The sequence below is a fragment of the Girardinichthys multiradiatus genome, chromosome 9 (genome assembly GCF_021462225.1).
Source record: "Girardinichthys multiradiatus isolate DD_20200921_A chromosome 9, DD_fGirMul_XY1, whole genome shotgun sequence".
NCBI lineage: Eukaryota > Metazoa > Chordata > Actinopteri > Cyprinodontiformes > Goodeidae > Girardinichthys > Girardinichthys multiradiatus.
In genome coordinates, this window is record NC_061802.1 from 7,601,929 (window position 1) to 7,624,396 (window position 22,468).

The 22,468-nt window shown below is 40.8% G+C and overlaps 1 protein-coding gene and 1 long non-coding RNA gene across 6 annotated transcripts in view; one reads left to right on the top strand and one right to left on the bottom strand.

Annotated features, from left to right (window-relative positions):
- Positions 1-2,528: 2,528 nt before the first annotated feature.
- Positions 2,529-4,596, bottom strand: LOC124873967. Its single transcript, XR_007039676.1, has 3 exons — positions 4,489-4,596; positions 2,661-3,102; positions 2,529-2,587 (listed from the first exon to the last, which is right to left on the bottom strand). It is a non-coding gene; the product is annotated as an uncharacterized LOC124873967 (long non-coding RNA).
- The window catches only part of lrp8 (low density lipoprotein receptor-related protein 8, apolipoprotein e receptor), a 238,165-nt gene continuing 219,190 nt past the window's right edge, over positions 3,494-22,468 (top strand). For all 5 annotated transcript variants that reach the window (XM_047375057.1, XM_047375060.1, XM_047375059.1 and 2 more), the window contains exons 1-2: positions 3,494-4,702; positions 5,456-5,581. In XM_047375057.1, the coding sequence (XP_047231013.1) occupies positions 4,633-4,702; positions 5,456-5,581 (196 nt within the window). In that variant the 5' untranslated portion in view covers positions 3,494-4,632. The remainder of the gene's footprint in view (positions 4,703-5,455; positions 5,582-22,468) is intronic.

A 22,468-nucleotide genomic window follows, 5' to 3' on the forward strand; every position in this document is an offset into this window, starting at 1 on the left:
GACGTGTTTATTATTTGTGTTAAATCAGATGTTATTACAGGCAAAGCTTTCTTAAGGAAAGCTGTGGGTAAAAGATCGAGACAGCAGGAAGAAGAGCTTAGTTGCTGTACAATTTCTTCTAAGTTTTTGTAGTTTATTTGGTGAAATTGGGAAATTTTGTCGAAATCAGTTCTAGTTGGACACAACATTGGTACTGGAGTTGATGTGGATGTGCTGACTGCCCCTCTGATCTTTTGGGTTTTTTCAGTAAAAAGTTTAGCAAATTCATTGCAGGCCCTGGTATAGTTGATTTCAGATGCTATAGTTACAGGAGGATTTGTTAACCTTTTGACCGTGGCAAATAATGCACGAGCATTGTTAATGTTTTTGCTAATGATTCAGCTTTTCGACACTCCTTTTTTTCACTTCTGACTGGTGGAGCACTTCTCCTCTGGGACATTTTCTTCCCAGAAATGACTTTCACTTTAATTGGAGCAATTGAATCAATGATTTTAGAATGAAAGTTTTCTACCAGCTTATCTACAGTTACAGGGCAAAGTGGAGGTAGAAGAGTAAATCTGGTTAAAGGTTTCAGCAGCACCGTCCTTAAAGATGCGTTTTCTTATCATATCTCTTTGGCAAACTGAGTCATTGCAGATGATGCTTTCAAAAATAACAGAAAAGTGGTCAGATAGAGCAACATCAGTTACAGACACCTTGGAAATGTTTAGACCCTTAGTGATGATCAAGTCCAAAATATGTCCCTGTTTGTGCGTTTGCTGTTTAACATGTTGAGTCAAACCAAAATTTCTAAGAGTGTCACATAGATCTATTGCACTTCTGTCTTCAGGATTGTCCATGTCAATGTTGAAGTCTCCCACAATAATTAAACAGTCATAATCAACACATATCACAGATAAAAGCTCATCAAAATCACTAAAAAAATTTGTTTTGGACTTAGGAGGCCTGGTAATATTCAAGAACATGGTTCGGACCGGGCTCTTTACCTGGAGAGCCAAATATTCAAAAGAGTCAAATTTGCCCAGAAATACTTTTTTACACTCTAATAAATCTTTAAACAAAGTGGCCACCCCTCCACCTTTTCTTTGCTGTCTGCTCTCACAAAGAAAATTGTAGTTTGGAGGCGTCGACTCTATCAGAATGAGAGCTTCAGGGTCTCTGCTGGGAACTCTCTGGAACACAGTTTCTTCAGTAGATCTCAGAGAGAAAAGTCAAGTCACGCTTGTACCTTAATTACCCCGTTCATGAATGAATTCCAGATACACAAACAACAATTAATTCCAACTTAACTTAGAGCATATGATCGCGTGATCGTATGACACTTTTGGATCCAGTTTGAAGAGTTATGTCTGTTTGCCCGCAAAGAAACATTAGCGCGCTGTGTCCCTCCGTCCAGTTCCTCCGGGGACCTGCGTGGAAGAGGTCAGTTTGTTGCAAAAGCGGGGTTTTTATTCGGACAGTGACGTCACGGGAAGTTCGCTGTTACCCCTTTTCCTGTCTGTGCTGGAAGTAGGTTGATGCAATTTATTTTGAAAGTTCCAGAAAAGTTCGTACTGGCCTTTCATTTTGTAACCATGGCTGGGTCCCAACAGCTGATTTCATTGAATTGTTGACTTTGCATTTATCCCTCATTCTTAGCAAGGATGCAGCAACAGCGGAAACCACAAACTTGCTGAACAAACAAAAACAAACACACAGTTAATGGTAACAACATCTCCATTAAAAGCTTTGTCCGGAATAGAGACACAGCTAAAGGCAGAAGCACTCTTTCTTTCTGTGGACAGAAATTGCATTGTCCAGGAAAGAGGCAAAGCTAAGCTTTAGATGGTACTTTTTCTTACAAAGAAGAGCGTAAAGAGTAGATCCTACATATAATCAGTAACAGCAATATTTCCATGAACGGCTTTGTTTAGAAAAGAACAAAGCAGGAAAAAGCTCGGAGTTTAGCGGTGTCTTTTTCCTGCTTTCTGATGTATCAAATACTTATGTCATGCAATAAAAGGCTAATTAATTACTTAAAAATCACACAATGTGATTTTCAGGATTTTTGTTTTAGATGCTGTCACTCACAGTTGAAGAGTACCTCAAAATTAAAGACTTCTACAAGCTTTGCAAGTGAGAAAACCTGCAAAATCTGCAATGTATCAAATACTTGTTCTCCCCACTGTACCTGTGCAGAAACGTGTGTGAACCTCAGTGAACTGAAGCAATGTTGGCAAGAATGTGTGCCAAAACCCCTCTTTCTCTCTCAGTTCTTTGTTGTCTTATTATCAATATTACTAATATTTGTTTTACTTGTTTGTTATCTTAGTATGATCATTTTTAATGTGTCTGTCTCTAGCGGTTTAAATAGGTTGATTGATGAATGGATGGATGGATGGATGGATGGATGGATTGATATTGCACCTAATTATTATTGCTGATTTCCTACTGGATGTCCCCATCTCATGTTTGTCTGCAAACACCAATCTGTCATATTGTTGATGGCCGACTTGACCCACATGCAGAAAAACACGATTAAACAGAGAAACGTTTAAGAAAACTTTATTTTCAGGCTCAGGTGCAGGAAACAGAAGTAGCAGAGAGACTGCAAGGGAAAACAGACGCAGGTAAGAGATCACAGCTGAAATTCTCAAATATACTCTATAGGGAAAGCTTACATTGGGTAGGGTTAAGTCCGCCAGGGAGAGAGGTTGTGATCCTGGTGAGCGGCGGGCTATGCAACACTGCCGTAACAGGAGAGTCCTGAGAGTTATGGTGGAGGGTGGATAGGGTTCGCTTGAAGTTGTGAGGACAAAGTCTGATCTGGCTGCCAGCGGAACAAAACAAGAATCCAGAGTCATTAAAAACTGTTGGTAAGTTCCTTCTGATATCTCTCATGAACGAGGCTTGGTCAACTTGAGACAAAAACAAACATTAGTCAAGGTACAAGAACAGAATCTTCTCAGAGAAACAGTTCCATGAATTGGCCAGGTTAAATACCACGAAGAGGCAAAACACTCAAGAGTCGAAGTACTGGCTTGCCTCCTTCTCATAGTCCTCCAGCTGATGACACTCATGCGAAACACCTGACCACCCAGAACTCAGCTCCTAACGCCCCTACTGGTGGAAGAGGGTTAGTAGCAGGCAAAAATGACCAGGATCTGACACAATCTCAGTATTCACTGTGATTATAAAAGCATTCCTAGGATATCGGTTCCTAAACACTCATTGACTTCCATTCATGTTCCATTATTTTCTGTGGCCTACCCCTAAACCTAAGCTAAACTTAATTCACACCTTAGTCCTTAACCTAGTCCCTAACCCCAAAACAGCACTGCTTCTTATGGGCCCTCACAGCCTAGTAAGTGTTGAAAAAATGGCCCTTACAATGTAACAAATGTTAAAACACACACACACACACACACACACACACACACACCTGAGGGCTATTCAGATAGCCAGTCATGTTTTTGGACTGTGGGAGCAACCTTGAGAACCCTGCGAGAACCCATGCATGCACTAGAACATTTAAACTCAATAATTAAAAAGGACCCCAGGCTGGGATTTAAACCCAGAACCTTCTTGCTTCAAGGCAACAGTGCTACCAACTGCATAATTTAAACCAAAATAGTATATTAAAAGTGTTCTGTAACTGTGGGTTTCCTTTTAAACATACTTCTCTTTGGATAAATGAAGACATTTTTATATTATCAACGTTTTACTGATTAAGAAAGTGAAGCAAAACTAGATTTTTACCACCTTTTACACCTGTCAATTTTTTTTGTCATAGAATAACATATCTAAGGTCCTGATTTGTGATTTCCCTGAATGTTTATACAGTAGTTTTATTCATAATTAATGTGCTGATTCATGTGTTAAAGTCAATTCATGCACATGAGGCATGGCTAACTGCAGCAAATCTAAACTAAACCATATATGCATAGTTTGGCAACACAGACCTGCAGGTTCCCTCTCATTAAACACTCTTATCTTTCAGTTTAAATGCTTTTCATTCCCTCCCCATCTTTATGTCTGGGCACTTCATTGGCCTTAGTGTTTGTCCACATATAACTGTGTGTTCTACCTCGGTTTAGTTGAATTATGGTCGTTAGGTTCCCCCACAATTATAATTATTCTAGTAGGGTGAAGAAATGTCAACCTCACCTTGCAAAGAACAAGGCAAATTTTCTGTGTATTCATACATTTACTCATGTTAATTACATACGGAGCAGATTGAGATAAATAGACTAAAATCTTTGAAAATAATATAATACTTCCTTTAATCTGAAAAGAGGACGTTGGGCCATAGAGAAATAGTCCAGTTTAATTTTGTACTTTCTCACATTCAACCATAGAAGATCCTACTGATGATGTGTTACAAGAAAAGTGACTCAGCATATTTTCCCCCTTCCTGGTTAACAACCCGACGACGTAGCCTTTTTTTCTTCCTAGTATTGTAACCGCAGACAACCATCACAAGCCCTCCCGCCCATAAGCGTCACTCACTATAGCGGAAAGCCGGGGCTAGTCGAGCTCACACGCTCCAGAGCAGAGCCACAGCGAGGAACGTTGAACCGCCGCCGACGGGCAGGAGCTGGAGATCCACCTCACTTTGCATGATCACGACCGCAGATCGCCCAGGATCTAACGATGTGGACCGGGGTCGGAAAGCTTGTGCTGCTACATTTGTTACTCGTGCAAATCGGCAGCCACGTTAAAGGTAAGCCACCTATTGGCTCGGAGATGGGTGCGATTGTGCATCATCACAGCGCTTCTTTTGGACACCGGTAACCGCTGTTAACCGAGGAAGTACTCGTCTGTCAGCGTGGACCGTCTGTTTATTAGAGCAGCATTAACGTATTTATAGACTTCCGCCTCTGCATGTATTCCGCAGATTAAAACCTTAGTTGCCACTTTTGTCAGGTTTAGGAGCGTTAAAACAGGTGACACGCGGTTACAATGAGCAGAAGAAATGGAAAGCACGTGCAAGACGGCTGCCTGGTGGGATGTGATCAGCAAAGTGCTGGCTGTAAATGCTTTGTTTTTCATGTTTACGCTGCAGTTGCTAAATTACTGCTAAATACATCAGCCTAAACAAACCCCGGGTGTTTCAGTGCCAGCACAGCGCTGGTGGTAGGCGCTCAGTGCCGCACTAAAGTCAACATATTGAAACAACAGGCTTCAATAGAAGAAGTCATACTTTTATTGGATTAGGATGTTATTCCAATGGCAGATAGGTCAACAGGATCATTTAGAGGAGGTACAGCGATTCTGTACTTGGGCAGTTTGTGCTCCTACCTGAAATAAGAGAAAACAAAACCAAACCAAAAGTGACCCCAAGCGCTTCCTAGTATCCGTTTCTAGGAAATTAGAATTATTATTATTTTTTTTAATGTTTTTCAGTCATAACTCTTAATGACCCCTCTTCTTAAAAACTCTCACTGACAGTTTTTGCTGTTTTCTGACACCACAGGAACTCATACCGAGTCAGAGTGTGAAATAGGGCAGTTTCAGTGCAAGAACGGAGTGTGCATCCCAAGCCTCTGGAGATGTGACGATGACAATGACTGTTCAGACAGCAGCGATGAGGAGAACTGTCGTAAGTAGCTCAGAGTCTCTACAATCCCACTGTCATTGTTACTTTATGGAACTTTGTACTTGGCCTATTCAGTATGAGTTTGCATTTGAATGCATATCCCATAGTCAACAGATCATGTTATCAGATTAACTTTTAATGAAAGAATTTGAACTGAGAATAAGCACCTTATCTCTTGGGGCCCTTTGGAGTTTCCCTTTCAGACGCCAGCGCACAAATCGCTCATCCCGGATCTAAAGTCACATGGCCGAAGGAATTTTTTTACTTCTTATTAATTCACATCCTCAGTAAACCTCTGACATAAAGCGGATTTGGGGCCATACCTAATGTTACATGTGGTTATTATGCTTGTTTTGTGTTATTAACCTTATGCTGTTGTTAAGTACTGTAGACAGGTGAAAACAGGCTTACAAATACTTTGCAAATAAACCATAACTGCTTTAGAGATTATGCCATGTCTGGCTCTGAGGGATCAGATTGGAGAGTTATTTGTCATAACAATTATGCGGGCTGCTTTTTGTGGTACCCTGTGGTTCTCTTTGGATAGGATAGGCATGGGCTGGTATTTGATTCTCATGGTATAACAGTTTCATGGTATTGTAGTGTTTACACCTTTAGCACAAAAATATTTAACCTGATCTTTCTGCTGAAGCAGAAAAACAGCATTTTTTTGACTGTTTCTAAAAAAACATTACATACTGGTTATTACTCTTTATTATTTTAAAATTTTAAGATTACTAATTCTATCTCTAATATTTGTATTATGTGGATTTTGATACACAGACTAATGTAATGTACATAGAATCAACACCCACTGAAATCAGGAGTAGTTTTCAAGTGCTTATTATATAAAATATAGTGCCTTTTTGCCATTCTGTTCCTAATATTGTAACACGTGTATAATAAGCTGATATCATCAGTCTTATGTACTCAGATTAGCCATCCTGCTGTCGACTTTTTAACAGACGTGGCTCTCGTGTATATAAAAATATTAGTTTTAAAGGAGCCTTTCCTTAATATGACTGATGGGTGGCGCTACTTTTAGTTTTCACATGATAACTGTCTGTGAATTGCCCCACAATGGTGGAGAACACTTTGGTCACTTCAGCACCTTCTCTAGCATCTCATTAAAACCACATATTTATAGGAGCTGTACCTTTTTATTTTAATCCGGTATAACTTGATACACGTAACAGACAAATAGCTTGACTGGAATTTAAAATATCTAATTAGATTCATGCTTAAACCACAAAATAAACAGATCAAAAAATTTAAAGGATAACTTTTTAATCAGAGTATAATATCGAGTCAGTTGCACCTCTGGAATATTGATTTGGTCAGTTAAGTAGTAGTGGGCGTTGTTAATCAGTGTCAGCTGTTTAGATGTTAATGAAATTTACAACAGGTGCACTAAAGAGGCAAAAACAAGACGACCCCCAAAAACAGGAATGGAATAGTTTTGCAGATGGAAGCCACAGACATTTTTCTCCCTCCTCATTGTTTTGGCAATTTTTTTTTTTGTAGTTTTGCATTTGACCAGGGTCATTGTTACTAGCATAAGGCAAAGTCTGCTCTTTCGTGCAAGGAGGAACAAGAGCACTGGACTAGGCCTGTCCTGAATGTCTCTGAATAAACCAATAAAAGAAACTTCACGAGGGTGGCCTAAGGACCCAGTGTTCTCTAGTAGGCCCTGTGCTCACTGCCCGGCACCATGGATCTTGACTGGCATTAGCAGGTTCAGCACTGACGCCCTGTTCTTTTCACAGGTGAGAGGAGGTTCACTCTGAGGTCATGTGACAGACGTGAAAGGGTCTGGAGAAGCTGCAGTCAATGCTATGCTACCTGCAACATTGTTCAGCATGCTGGGTTTGGTGGTGGGTCTATGTTGGTCTGTTTAGGCATATCCATGGAGGAATGCAGAGACCTTTACACGATAAACAATTGTACCCTGACTGTCGTTAGGCATTGGGATAAACATTTAGACCCACTGTCAGACCCTTTGCTGGTGCATTAGTGAGTGGTTCAAAGTCGACGCCAGTGACTGTCCACTGTCTCTACATGCTCATCCAGGAGGAGTGACTGCTACAAGTCTCTGACTGGATGCAATCTGCAGGGTTTCCTTAGATAGAAAAACTTTTTATCCAATTTGAATAAATAACTGAATCTGACTGCACTGTTCAATGGTTAGGATTAATTAGAATGTATGTACCTGACTTTGTGACGAGCCTTGAGACGACATGTTGTGAATTGGCGCTATATAAATAAACTGAATTGAATTGAATTGGATCCTGGATTCCTCTTGGTGCATGTCAATGCCATGACAATAGTATGCAGGGAGTTCGTGGAGGATGAAGTAATTGATATCATCAGTTTTTCAGTTGAAATAATTTTTATCAAATGATGTGACATCTTTTTGTTCCCAACACATTGCCCACTCCCTATCTGTGAATATCCAGCATGATTTTTTTCAGTTGAGATCTGATGTATTTTCAAAGTGTTTCTTTAATTTTTTGAGCAGTATATTTGATTGAAATTTATCAAGGAGTAGAAATGCAAACAATGCAAACCTTTGTTCGAGTTGCTTAAGTCGGGTTATGATCATTTTGTGATTGTGCCTCTGTGACTCCTGAGATTTATTGAGATTACTTGATAGTCAGTGGACAATGCAGGAGGAGCTCACCTTCAATCTAACAGGTGTGGTTTGTTTTGTTTGGTGTAAGTGTTGCTCAGAGATAATGTTAGAAATGTACCTTAAGCCACAAGGTCATCTTTACAGTGAACCGTTTAGTCTGTGGCAGGAATGAGGTCTGTGACTTTCATCTCTCCTCACTGTCTTTGCTACGTATCTTAAACGTCAGATGTGGGTATGCTTCTCTCTTGGGTTTGCTGTCCGTCCCTCGCTTCATCTCCTCAGACTCTACCTTCATGTTCTTTTCCCTTTTGTTTGCTTTCTCCCTTGCTACCTGGTATCATTCTTTTCTTTGAAAGCTCTAGCTCTTAGTCTGTGTTAAAAGTGACTCTTTCTAAAAAGCTGTCTCATTTCCTCTGCATTGTGGTGTCCATTAATTGACTCTCCTGTCCCATTTCTATATCATTTATTGCTGCACTTTGACAGTGCAAATGCCAAAAAGGTTGTGCCCACTCATCTTTGATCCACAAAGAGCATCAACTGACAGCTTGGTTGGAGATAAATCCAACAGCATGACTTTGGCTGCTGGAGTGATGCTCGGTGACTGGCAAGACGCCAGGCCTTCAAACAGATGCCAGCACTGCCACTGCGCCCCCGCCCTAAAACCAAATATCACCAGCAAGAGCTCCTCGGAGAGGGGGTGGGAATTGAGAAGGAGAGGGAGGCGGAGAAAAGATGGCATAAATTTGACTGAGAGAAACAAGATGGTGTAGAGCAGAAATGATGTGAGGAAAATGGGAACAAGTGTTTCTGGAGAATTTCCGAGACACAAAAAACAGGTAGGCCAAAATGAGCGGGGGCAGTTGCCATTGCTTTTATGCAGCAAGAATCCATCCAGCAATCCTTTTGCTGCTTGCTTTTTTCTTGCCATAATACAAATTCTAACAATCTATTCAGTAGGACTATCAGCTGTGTACTGTATCCACCTCCTGCACAACACAACTGATGGTCCCAACCCCATTTATAAGGCTTGAAATCCCACTTATTAAACCTGACAGGGCACACCTGTGAAGTGAAAACCATTTCAGGTGACTACCTCTTGAAGCTCATCAACAGAATGCCAAGAGTGTGTGAAGCAGTAAACAAAAGCAAAAGGTGGCTACTTTGAAGAACCTAGAGTATATGACATATTTTCAGTTGTTTCACACTTTTTTGTTCAGTGTATAATTCCACATGTGTTAATTTGTAGTTTTGATGCCTTCAGTGTGAAGCTACAATAGTCTTAGACAATTCTTTGAATGAGGTGTGTCCAAACCTTTGGACATATATACACCACATACATATATATATATATATATATATATATATATATATATATATATATATATATATATATATATATATATATATATATACTGCTCAAAAAAATAAAGGGAACACTCAAATAACACATCCTAGATCTGAATGGATGAAATATTCTCATTGAATACTTTGTTCTGTACAAAGTTGAATGTGCTGACAACAAAATCACACAAAAATCATCATAGGAAATCAAATTTATTAACCAATGGAGGCCTGGATTTGGAGTCACACACAAAATTAAAGTGGAAAAAACACACTACAGGCTGATCCAACTTTGATGTAATGTCCTTAAAACAAGTCAAAATGAGGCTCAGTATTGTGTGTGACCTCCACGTGCCTGTATGACCTCCATACAACACCTGGGCATGCTCCTGATGAGACGGCGGATGGTCTCCTGAGGGATCTCCTCCCAGACCTGGACTAAAGCATCTGCCATCTCCTGGACAGTCTGTTGGTGGATGGAGTGAGACATGATGTCCCAGATGGGCTCAATCGGATTCAGGTCTGGGGAACGGGCGGGCCAGTCCATAGCTTCAATGTCTTCATCTTGCAGGAACTGCTGACACACTCCAGCCACATGAGGTCTAGCATTGTCCTGCATTAGGAGGAACCCAGGGCCAACCGCACCAGCATATGGTCTCACAAGGGGTCTGAGGATCTACTCTCGGTACCTAATGGCAGTCAGGCTACCTCTGGCGAGCACATGGAGGGTCATGTGGCCCTCCAAAGAAATGCCACCCCACACCATTACTGACCCACTGCCAAACTGGTCATGCTGAAGGATGTTGCAGGCAGCAGATCGCTCTCCATGGTGTCTCCAGACTCTGTCACGTCTGTCACATGTGCTCAGTGTGAACCTGCTTTCATCTGTGAAGACCACAGGGCGCCAGTGGGGAATTTTCCAGTCCTGGTGTTCTCTGGCAAATGCCAAGCATCCTGCATGCTGCTGGGCTGTGAGCACAACCCCATCTGTGGACGTCGGGCCCTCGTACCATCCTCATGGAGTCGGTTTGTAACTGTTTGTGCAGACACATGCACATTTGTGGCCTGCTGGAGGTAATTTTCCAGGTCTCTGGCAGTGCTCCTCCTGTTCCTCCTTGCACAAAGGCGGAGGTAGCGGTCCTGCTGCTGGGTTGTTGTCCTCCTACGGCCTCCTCCAAGCCTCCTGGTGTACTGGCATGTCTCCTGGTAGCGCCTCCAGTCTCTGGACTCTACGCTGACAGACTCAGCAAACCTTCTTGCCACAGCTCGCATTGATGTGCCATCTTGGATGAGCTGCACTACCAGAGCCGCTTGTGTGGGTTGTAGAGTCCATCTCATGCTACCACGAGTGTGAAAGCACCACCAACATTCAAAAGTGACCAAAACATCAGCCAGAAAGCATAGGTACTGAGAAGTGGTCTGTGGTCCCCACCTGCAGAACCACTCCTTTATTGAGTGTGTCTTGCTAATCACCAAAGATTTCCCCCTGTTGTCTATTTCATTTGAACAACAGCAGTGAAATTGATTGTCAATCAGTGTTGCTTCCTAAGTGGACAGTTTGATTCCACAGACATTTGATTTACTTGGAGTTATATTGCGTTGTTTAAGTGTTCCCTTTATTTTTTTGAGCAGTGTGTGTGTGTATATATATATATATATATAGTCCTGTCACAATAAGCAATAAATCAAATTAATAGTGTAATGAATTAAAATGAGCTCGATAATCTCTCAGCTGACCCCTCCCCTTCTCATTTTGTTAGCGTAGGGAGGAGTGAACACTTGCATCAGGTATTTGCCATGTGCATGGTCTCGTGACGTACCTCAGAGTGTAGCATGAGAGCCCCTTGAGGAGTAGCAAGCCAGAGAAACACTAGTTGACATTTGAAAAACCAGAGATAGAATTGGTTTCAAAGCCGGGTGCGACAGCGGCAGTGTGAGAGTACTTTGGATTCAAACCCAATGACTATGGCAAACTTCTTAACTTAATGAGCATTTGTTGCATTTGTCTTAAAACGCAGTAATTACAAAAAACATGAATCTGTACCTAAAACATAATCATACAATGCAGTTTTCCTAGCTGGGAAAAAAACTACAACTGGGCGTCTTCGTCTTTCTGACAGTTCACAATCACTGGAGTGTTTAATCGTTTAATCTGCCGGACTAAAGTAGTTACAGATTCGAATATGGCCTGTTGAGGCATCCGCTCTTATTTAAATAAAGGGCTTTTGTTTGCACTTTTTGTTCATAAAACTGTCAGTTTTGCCTGCTTTCCCTATCTGCGCCTGATTATTAATATTTTTTGAAGAGCAACAGAGAATTTATATCCATTTTATTTACTTTTTTTGGTTGTTTATTTATTTTGGACATTTAAAATATCTTCCAGTTCCAGTGTTAAATGTTCTTTAGAAATGTAACTTGATCTTTGAGAGGATGTAGCTACTTGCAATATTATGCCATAATCGTTATATTAGTATAAAATGGTCTCCAAACGGCAATATTATTGTTTATTGCAATAATTTCGAGGACAATTTATCTCCCAGCAAAACAATACAGTAATAATACAGTAATGCAAAAATTATTTGTATTTTGTTTATGCTTTCTTCGTTTCATTTATTAACGAACTTATTATCATAATTTTTTTTGTGTGTGTTTCACGCAGTTACTTTAATGTGACAATGTAACAAAGTAATGTGAATAGTGGCACAGCGCACTACACTGACAGCTGGAGGTGGGGCTTTCAGCCATAGCTCCAGCTGTCAGTGGGTCAGTGGAAACACAGCAGGTTCTGTGCCGAGTAAAGAATGACCGAGTGGAGAGGAAACCTAAATAGAGCCAGTGGAAAAGGCACATATGTTGCCCTGTGATGGACGTCCAACCTGTCCAGGGTGTGCCCTGCCTCTTACCAACTCCTGCTGACACCAACTCCCCTACGTCCCTACACAGACAAGCAGGTATAGACGATGGATGTATGGATTTTAAACTAGAGATGATCAAATGCAAGTCAGATTAATTGAAAATAGGAAACTTTCTGATACAAATCCGACAAACAGATGGTTAGCAGCTAAGAGTTAGCTGATATTCTTGCTTAGTTTAGAAGGCATTCTTGTCTAGTCTTCCTAAAAAGCCTATTTCAAAATGGGTATATTTTTCAAGAGCAGTATTTGTGTTTGTGGCACTATGATTGCCGTGACATGCAGCTTAGGTTTCTCCTGAAGTATACTCCTACTGTCCTTGTATAGCAGAACAATTTAAGTCATTCTTTTGTGTTCATCTTTCTGCTATTTGAATCTTTCCTTTTCCTCCTTCAGCTCCTCCATTCTCCTCTACTTAATTTTTAACGTGCCTGTTGTTTCCCTGGGAGACAGTACAGTGGTGATGGTGGTCATGGTTTTTCATGCATTTGTGCTTTCTTTGTGGCAAAATACATTGCTCCTACTCACACGTACGCTTATACATCACAACTGTCCATTTTGTTTGGGTTCATTATGGCCTATATCTAGGACATGAACGGTGTGATCTTGCCTTTCCCAATCCATATCTTAGACTCTAAACTCCATCTCAATCTGCCTATCACTTGGTGAATGTATATCAGCTGCTAAATAAAACTTGTGGTGTTAAAGAGCTTATAGTGCTCAGCAAGTCTAGAAAAGAAGCATGTAAATGCAGCCGAACATAACAGGGCAAGTTAACAAAGGTCCCAGGCATCAGCATTGTGTAGAAGCCCTGAAGTTACCTCGTACAAAAGTGCAACAACAGTTTTTGCTTCATTATGTGTCTGAATATTAATTTGTGAAAGCTTTAGTTAGGGGCCAGCTAAACCTTCCCATTTTTAACCCTAAAACTTTGCACCATGTAAAAAAACACCAACTCCTTAAATCTTGAACCCATTATGAACCCGGAAAACCAAGCGAAGTAAAATGTCTAGAAGGAGGGGGACACAAACTCAACATCTAAGGGTGAGAACAAAATGTTGAACCCTATATGTGTTTGTGCTCATGTGGGTTTGTGTGTCTCAGCAAGACAATGGGTCAGTCTCAGCTCCAGTCTGAGACCAACTTCCCATGGAGAAGACATCACAACGCATTTCACGCTGCTGCCATGTTTTTTATGTGTCTGTGGGGGTTGTGTGTGTGGGGGGGTGAGAGAGAGAGAGATCAGCCTCTCTCTTACACACAAATACACACCATTCTCCTCACACAAAGAGCCACAGACACACACATGATAGCATTAAAAGAGACTGCAGAGAATCGTTTCAGAGTTTTTCTGGGGAATTAACACAGTTTTATCCTTTTTTAATATTAGAGATGGACAGAGAAAAGATCTGGTGACCTGACCCGGCTGATTTCTAGCTTGCTCAATGACCCATCAGATGGAAACTCGAAATTCCAAGTTTTGTTTTTTCAATCAGCAAATGCACACTACTAAGCACTTTCATGTCGCACTGAAAACAACACTCTTCTGTGTGGATACCACTACTGAGGGGGACAAGCTTCAAATGTTGGCCTTTTTCATTGTCAGTGAGACAATTAGAATGGAGCAAGATACAAAGATGGAAGATGCTAATTTAAAGGAACATGTATTTTCTATGACATGTTGAGACACACTAAATAATAGTAAAACCCTGTTTTACAGTGACAGCTCTCTCAGATAGTAATGAAAAGTCACCTTTGCTCTGAATAGAAATAATGAAACATCTCAAAAAGGCTAGAAGCAAAATAGTGTAAATGCTGTCCTTGTGTAGTCTTAAATTAAAGGTCTTAAAGAAAATTCAGGTTTAGCTAAAATTGGTACTTGTAGGTCAGGGGTTTACAAAAACTAGAAATTGGAGATCAGTCATAACTTTTTGAGCAGTGCATCTTATATCCTGGAAGAATGGCACCATGATGCCAAACGATACACACCAGTATACATTACAGTTTTGTGATGGTTCAGTATTTATATTTTAAGTAGTATAACACAGCATTTGTTTTTGTTAACACAGGCCAGTCTTTATACAGCGAAATGTATTAAACAATGTAACGGAAAATAAAAATGTTTGTCTTTGTGTCAGTTCATCACAAAATTGAGTTGCCTAATTACACACTCAGGTAAAGAAAGGCCCACAGAGTAGAGGGAAATTATGAAATGAGATTCAGCAAACCACTCTCCTGCTTCATTTCATGTTTTTGTAACATTTAATAGTTGTATTTTTGATCATCTGATCAGGAAACCTTTAATGTCTTTTGTACTGACTAAATTCACGCATACACGTTTAATTTGTCTGTGTAGAAACACAATGTTTCGACAGTAGGATTGCCGGTAAAGTTCATGGGTTTGTCTGTGCCTTTAGTAGCATACATCTGCAGTGCTGTAATCTCTAGAGAGGAGAAATGTCCCACTTCAGTGCTTGGTGATTTCTAAACCACAGTGGGATTCTCTTTGAGTTTATGTATCTGTGCACAAAGGGATTTTCCATTTGTTCAGAAATGAGGCATCTCACAGATATGGTTGTAGATCATGTTGCTCAAGAAATATGCTTTATTTACAGTTTTATCCTTAATCTTTTTTTTGTGCAATGTGTTTTTGTTACAGTTGGGCATTACAGTAGATAATTAATTGGGGTTTAAGAAACTTTTAAAGAACAAGATAATCATATTGTTGAAGACTGTTTGTAGTGACCTATGCTGACATTTAGAAATGATTTGATGAAGATGAACAAGAGGAGGCAAAGAAAATTAAAGTTGGTTGAATGTCAGTGAAAGATCAACAGATTTTATGGCAAGAGATGATTAGCAAATGTACTGTATATCTTCAGGTTGAAAAACGTCAGTCTTGAAATATTATATCCAATTAAATATTGCTTCCAAGCACGGCTTTGAAAAGCAATATTGCAAACATGTGTGTTGTGTTGGTGATTGTAAATCAATATATTGTGCAGTTCTGCCCTTTGCAGAACTTAAAAAATGGCTGTAAATTCCTCAATTTTTGTTTTATTTTCAGAACTACTGATAAAAAAACTGAATCAATGATAGTAATAAAATAAAATACTGATGGGAATAGTTATTTTTCTAATAACTGAATTCTACACATATACATTAATTAGATAGATAAAGACAAGTAGTTGCTGTACTGATGGATAACAGGTCTAAAATGTGCCAGGTTGCCACCTTTATCACATGGTGCACTATGCTCTACAAGCGAACATTACCCGGTGTGCTGAGTATGTGTTGGGTGCAGCGGAGCAAAACGACAGGGTAATTTTAGCTGAGGTCATTGATGGCCTGAGGCGTTTGCTCTGACTCTTTTTCCTCTATGTCTCCATCTGTTTGTCTTTCTTGCTCATTTATTGGCCAACGTCTCTCTTTCCTCCTATCTTCCCACTTCTCTGTGTCACATATGTCTCTTAAGCCAATTTGACACATGCACACCTTTCTAATATAAATGCAGCAGAACATGTCTCTGTTGTGTGTGAATTACCTCCCTGGTGCTTGTCTGAAGTGAATTGGTCAGACCTACGTACATACTGTATATATTTCACTTTCAGCACACATAGGTCTGAGCTCCGGCAGCTACTTAAACAAGCAGACAGACAGCAGCAGCAATTTTGATTCAGACAGATTACTATATGAATAAATAACAGCTGAGTTCAAACATTCCTCCTGCATGATTTTACCTTTGATAGTTAGCTGCACCTAGCCATTTTTAAAAGAGTCATCTGAGTCATCTGATCAAGAACAGTGACTCTACTGCAGTATATACAGCTGATATTGTAGACAGCCCAGATGCTTTATAAAGCATTGACTATTTTAATGTAGTCCTTGTCATTAATGTAGGGAGCCGTAAAAATGCTGAACACATCTGCCTCTGTTCTTTGAATGGCTATCAAAAACACAGAAAAGATGGCAGAGATTATTCAGTATGATTTAGAATAAATGGAGAAGTAATGGCAGGTGAGTTGGTGGAAGTTTGAAAGTGGCATTAACACAGAAAGGAAACTTTGCTAATAAACAGGAAGAGTAAAAGTTTCTTTGTTTCAAAAGTTATTCAATTTTTTACTATCTTCCTTCCTCCCTTTAGGCAGCACCCCTCTGTAAGAATTACCTGGTCCGTTCTTAAAATATCAGCAGGGATTGTTTGCCTCTGCTGCAAAGATACTCGTAGTTCAGAGTCAAACTTTGATAATACTACAATCCTCTTTCCCTAACTGTGCGCACATTAAGCTGAGCGTTGGCTGGGTGCTTGTGTTGCTTCGTTATCGAGACCCCTCCCCCAGTCTGCCGTGTGTGACGGGATATCATGAAACTAATCCCCAACTCAGATTAACCAAATATCTGCAGCGGCTTCCATTTTTATTATTTACTGTAGCTGTAATCCTGTTCTTCACCTTGTGCTCTGTTGCCTGCTGCATGTAGTTAGAGCGGCACATGAAATGACAAGAATGCCAATGAACAAAGCATAGTGCATCGTGTTAAAAAGTTTTATACAGAGTGAAGTTTCTTTCCTCCTTTCTCTGTTTATTAGTTTAACAATTTTTAATTTTTTTTATTTTGTGGTATTAGTGGCCTTTTTTTGAAGATGCATAGTCTCTTGTAATTGGGTAGAGAGAAGGGGGGGATCACATGCGGGAAAGGTCTTACCTGGTCGAACCCGGGACCCCTGGGTCGAGGACCGAGGCCTCCATACATAAGTCTCATGCTCTGCCGATGCGAGACAAACCGCAAACTGATTTAGCAATCAGTACATCAGTTTTAAGCAGTAAACACAAGTGTTCGTCCTTTTTAAAGTGCCTTTGACTATATTAAGTCGGTGATTTGTTTCTGTTTTTTTTTTTTTTTAATGAATGCAGATCTTCTGTTCTGTTCTGCTTAATTCATTACATCCACCAGTTTTTTTCCAGCTGTGTGCCACCCACTGTGAAAATAAAAGTGAAAGCAGCTGTAGTAGTACATTTTGTGCATCTGTCTGGGCATCATGGTTTGTTTTTCTAAAAAGAAACATTTTCTTTGCCAACACCTGCCAACAGAAACAGGATGATGGAACATTGTTGAAGTCAGAAAACCTCAAGCGTTCAGAAAGTCAATGTTAGAATAAGGTCTCGGGTTTCTATCTCTAGTATGTTTTATTTAATTGTTATAAATAATGTTTTCATTACAAAAAATAAAAAAGCAATTATGGTTTGCACTAATGTTGTTTCATCACAGAATCCCTTTATAAAGGTATCTTAGTATATAAAATAAAGAGGAGCAACTTGTAAAATGTATTTGTTCAAACTCTGTTCGCAATAAAATTAACTTAAATGATGAAAAAGTTTCACTTGTACCTTCAATAAGATCATTAGAATGATTTATGACATAAAAGGATAACACTTTATGATATGAGGTAGTTTACATTCAGACAAATGTAAATTTTTCATTTACTCTTTCTGAAAAGTTTGCTTCTTATGTTTGCATTTCTTTACCCCTTGCATTTAAAAAAAAAACCTTATGATTTCTTTAGCAATTATTTATTTATGGTAATAATGCCAGCCAATAGCACAATGGTAGCAACGGCCATCAAGCATCATAGTGAGAAAACACACCACCGCTAAAGATGTAAAATTGTCATCCAGAAATGTAAAGGTACACATGAGTCACAGTTTGGTATGTGGCTTTTTTTTGAGGTCATTTGCTGGGTTTCTTTTTTTTTTAAACTCTCATGAAGAGCCCTAAAAGATTAAACTTTATACAGTACCTCAAGGTAGATTTTTTTGTCTAGTTTGACCTAAACGGTATCCAGCAGGCCACATGTTAAACAAAACATTTTATTAACTGATAGGTATGTTAATGTTATGAAAATAATGGAAAAACATGGCAAAGGCTGTTTCAATTGAATTAGGAAGTAACTTCTTGTAAAATATAAGGCAATACAGAACTGAATAATGTCTCCCCAAACAAATAAAAGTTAATAGAGGTTTTTAGAAGAAGTGGGCAAATTTATTGGAATTTTCTTTGTAAAAAAGTGTTTTTGTGCAGACTTTTTTTCATTCTGCTGTTTATAGAGCTAGACTGTCAGTGTGAGAGTCTAAATTAGCTGGTTAGCTCAGGTACCTAGCCTGCCCTCTGCTTCTTAACACACCACCTGCTCTAGCCTATTTGCTATCCAACTGTATTTAGAAAAAAAAACATTATTGGGGAGCCGTTAGTTTTAATGCCATGACTTTAAGAGGTGTTGACTATCGATCCTGTAAACAAGACTCACGTGTGACTCACGTGCAGTGGTAGGGAGAGGCAGCACAGAGTGACTCGGCTCCAAACTGCTGGAATGTCCTCATACTTCTCTGGCATTTTATTGAAATGACTCTAAATCATTAGAATTGTACTCGTACTCGTCGTCTTCCGCTTATCCGGGACCGGGTCGCGGGGGCAGCAGACTCAGCAGAGACGCCCAGACGTCCCTCTCTCCAGACACCTCCTCCAGCTCCTCCAGGGGGAGCCCAAGGCGTTCCCAGGCCAGCCGAGAGACATAGTCCCTCCAGCGTGTCCTGGGCCGTCCCCTGGGCCTCCTCCCGGTGGGACATGCCTGGAACACCTCCCGAGGAAGGCGTCCAGGAGGCATCCGGTATAGATGCCCAAGCCACCTCAACTGGCTCCTCTCGATGTGGAGGAGCAGCGGCTCTACTCCGAGCCCCTCCCGGATGGCCGAGCTCCTCACCCTATCTCTAAGGGAGTGCCCGGCCACCCTACGGAGGAAGCTCATTTCAGCCGCTTGTATCTGGGATCTCGTTCTTTCGGTCATGACCCAAAGTTCATGGCCATAGGTGAGGGTAGGAATGTAGACCGACCGGTAACTTGAGAGCTTTGCTTTTCGGCTCAGCTCTCTCTTCACCACAACGGACCGGCACAGTGCCCCCATTGCTGTGGCAGCCGCACAGATCCGTCTGTCGATCTCCCGCTCCATTCTTCCCTCACTCGTGAACAAGACCCCGAGATACTTAAACTCCTCCACTTGAGGCAGGAACTCCCCTCCAACCTGAAGAGGACAAGCCACCCTTTTCCGGTCGAGTACCATGGCCTCAGACTTGGAGGAGATGATCCTCATCCCAGCCGCTTCACACTCGGCTGCGAACCGCCACAGCGCATGCTGTAGGTCTTGGCTAGAGGGGGCCAGCAGGACCACGTCATCCGCAAAAAGAAGAGACGAAATCCACTGGTCCTCAAACCAGACCCCCTCCGGCCCTTGGCTGCGTCTAGAAATCCTGTCCATAAAAGTTATGAACATGACCGGTGACAAAGAGCAGCCCTGCCGGAGTCCAACATGCACTGGGAACAGGTCCCACTTAGTGCGAACCAAACTCCTGCTCCGCTCGTACACGGACCGGATGGCCCCTAATAAAGGGCCCCCGATTCCATACTCCTGGAGCACCCCCCACAGGGCATCACGAGGGACACAGTCGAATGCCTTCTCCAGGTCCACAAAACACATGTGAACCGGTTGGGCAAACTCCCATGGACCCTCGAGCACCCTGTAGAGGGTATAGAGCTGGTCCAGATCATTTTTGTGGTTTTGAAACCATACGTTTTTAAAGCTGTTATGTATCTTATAACCATAAACTGGCCCTCACCTATAGTGGAAGGCTTGTGAAAATATCATCATCTGCTAATTTTTGCAAAGAAAGCACATGTGTACATCATCTCCTGAATGAGAACAGTGTTTACTTGAACCTGACGCATATCTCACTCGAAGGCATGTCACCGTTAGTGAGGTCTACAGACCTCACTAACGGTGACATGCCTTCATAGATATATGCATCAGCTACAAGTAACCATTAGTGATGTCTGTACCATAACAGTACAGTTACATCTGTATCGCCATGACAACATGACAGTTTACATGTAGCTAAATGAACAAAGAGGTCCCATGTCTTTTGTATCGAGGGGTGTTTAGACTGGTATCATTTTGACGTGACTTGAGTGTTTTTTTCTAAATTATTGCAGAACAATGTTTTTTTTCAAGGACATTTGACAACTAGTATGATCTGGACTTGCATACAGGTCCTTCTCAAAATATTAGCATATTGTGATAAAGTTAATTATTTTCCATAATGTCATGATGAAAATTTAACATTCATATATTTTAGATTCATTGCACACTAACTGAAATATTTCAGGTCTTTTATTGTCTTAATACGGATGATTTTGGCATACAGCTCATGAAAACCCAAAATTCCTATCTCACAAAATTAGCATATTTCATCCGACCAATAAAAGAAAAGTGTTTTTAATACAAAAAACGTCAACCTTCAAATAATCATGTACAGTTATGCACTCAATACTTGGTCGGGAATCCTTTTGCAGAAATGACTGCTTCAATGCGGCGTGGCATGGAGGCAATCAGCCTGTGGCACTGCTGAGGTCTTATGGAGGCCCAGGATGCTTCGATAGCGGCCTTTAGCTCATCCAGAGTGTTGGGTCTTGAGTCTCTCAACGTTCTCTTCACAATATCCCACAGATTCTCTAGGGGGTTCAGGTCAGGAGAGTTGGCAGGCCAATTGAGCACAGTGATACCATGGTCAGTAAACCATTTACCAGTGGTTTTGGCACTGTGAGCAGGTGCCAGGTCGTGCTGAAAAATGAAATCTTCATCTCCATAAAGCTTTTCAGCAGATGGAAGCATGAAGTGCTCCAAAATCTCCTGATAGCTAGCTGCATTGACCCTGCCCTTGATAAAACACAGTGGACCAACACCAGCAGCTGACACGGCACCCCAGACCATCACTGACTGTGGGTACTTGACACTGGACTTCTGGCATTTTGGCATTTCCTTCTCCCCAGTCTTCCTCCAGACTCTGGCACCTTGATTTCCGAATGACATGCAGAATTTGCTTTCATCCGAAAAAAGTACTTTGGACCACTGAGCAACAGTCCAGTGCTGCTTCTCTGTAGCTCAGGTCTGGGGAATGCGGCACCTGTAGCCCATTTCCTGCACACGCCTGTGCACGGTGGCTCTGGATGTTTCTACTCCAGACTCAGTCCACTGCTTCCGCAGGTCCCCCAAGGTCTGGAATCGGCCCTTCTCCACAATCTTCCTCAGGGTCCGGTCACCTCTTCTCGTTGTGCAGCGTTTTCTGCCACACATTTTCCTTCCCACAGACTTCCCACTGAGGTGCCTTGATACAGCACTCTGGGAACAGCCTATTCGTTTAGAAATTTCTTTCTGTTTCTTACCCTCTTGCTTGAGGGTGCCAATAGTGGCCTTCTGGACAGCAGTCAGGTCGGCAGTCTTACCCATGATTGAGGTTTTGAGTGATGAACCAGGCTGGGAGTTTTAAAGGCCTCAGGAATCTTTTGCAGGTGTTTAGAGTTAACTCGTTGATTCAGATGATTAGATTCATAGCTCGTTTAGAGACCCTTTTAATAATATGCTAATTTTGTGAGATAGGAATTTTGGGTTTTCATGAGCTGTATGCCAAAATCATCCGTATTAAGACAATAAAAGACCTGAAATATTTCAGTTAGTGTGCAATGAATCTAAAATATATGAATGTTACATTTTCATCATTACATAATGGAAAATAATGAACTTTATCACAATATGCAAATTTTTTGAGAAGGACCTGTATTTAGAGAATAAATGTTTGTCTCCTTAACAGATTCTTAACCCATCACTTGTACTTACCACATTCAAATCAGCTGGACTCACATAAAGAAAACATTAAAAACAGGACTTTGAAGACTTCTAAACTATGGAAGCAAATCGTTACCATATTTCAAATGAAAAAGCATTTTCAGAAATGCTTTTTCATTTTAAGAATGTGGCTGCATTGTTTGACTCATAAATGAAAGTAGTAATCAATAATCATATTTGCATTTTAATTTTCTTCTTCAAGACTGCTCATTCTTTCACTTAATTAAAATGAAAAAAAAAAAGACATTTGAGATTTATTTTTCAAAATGTACCCC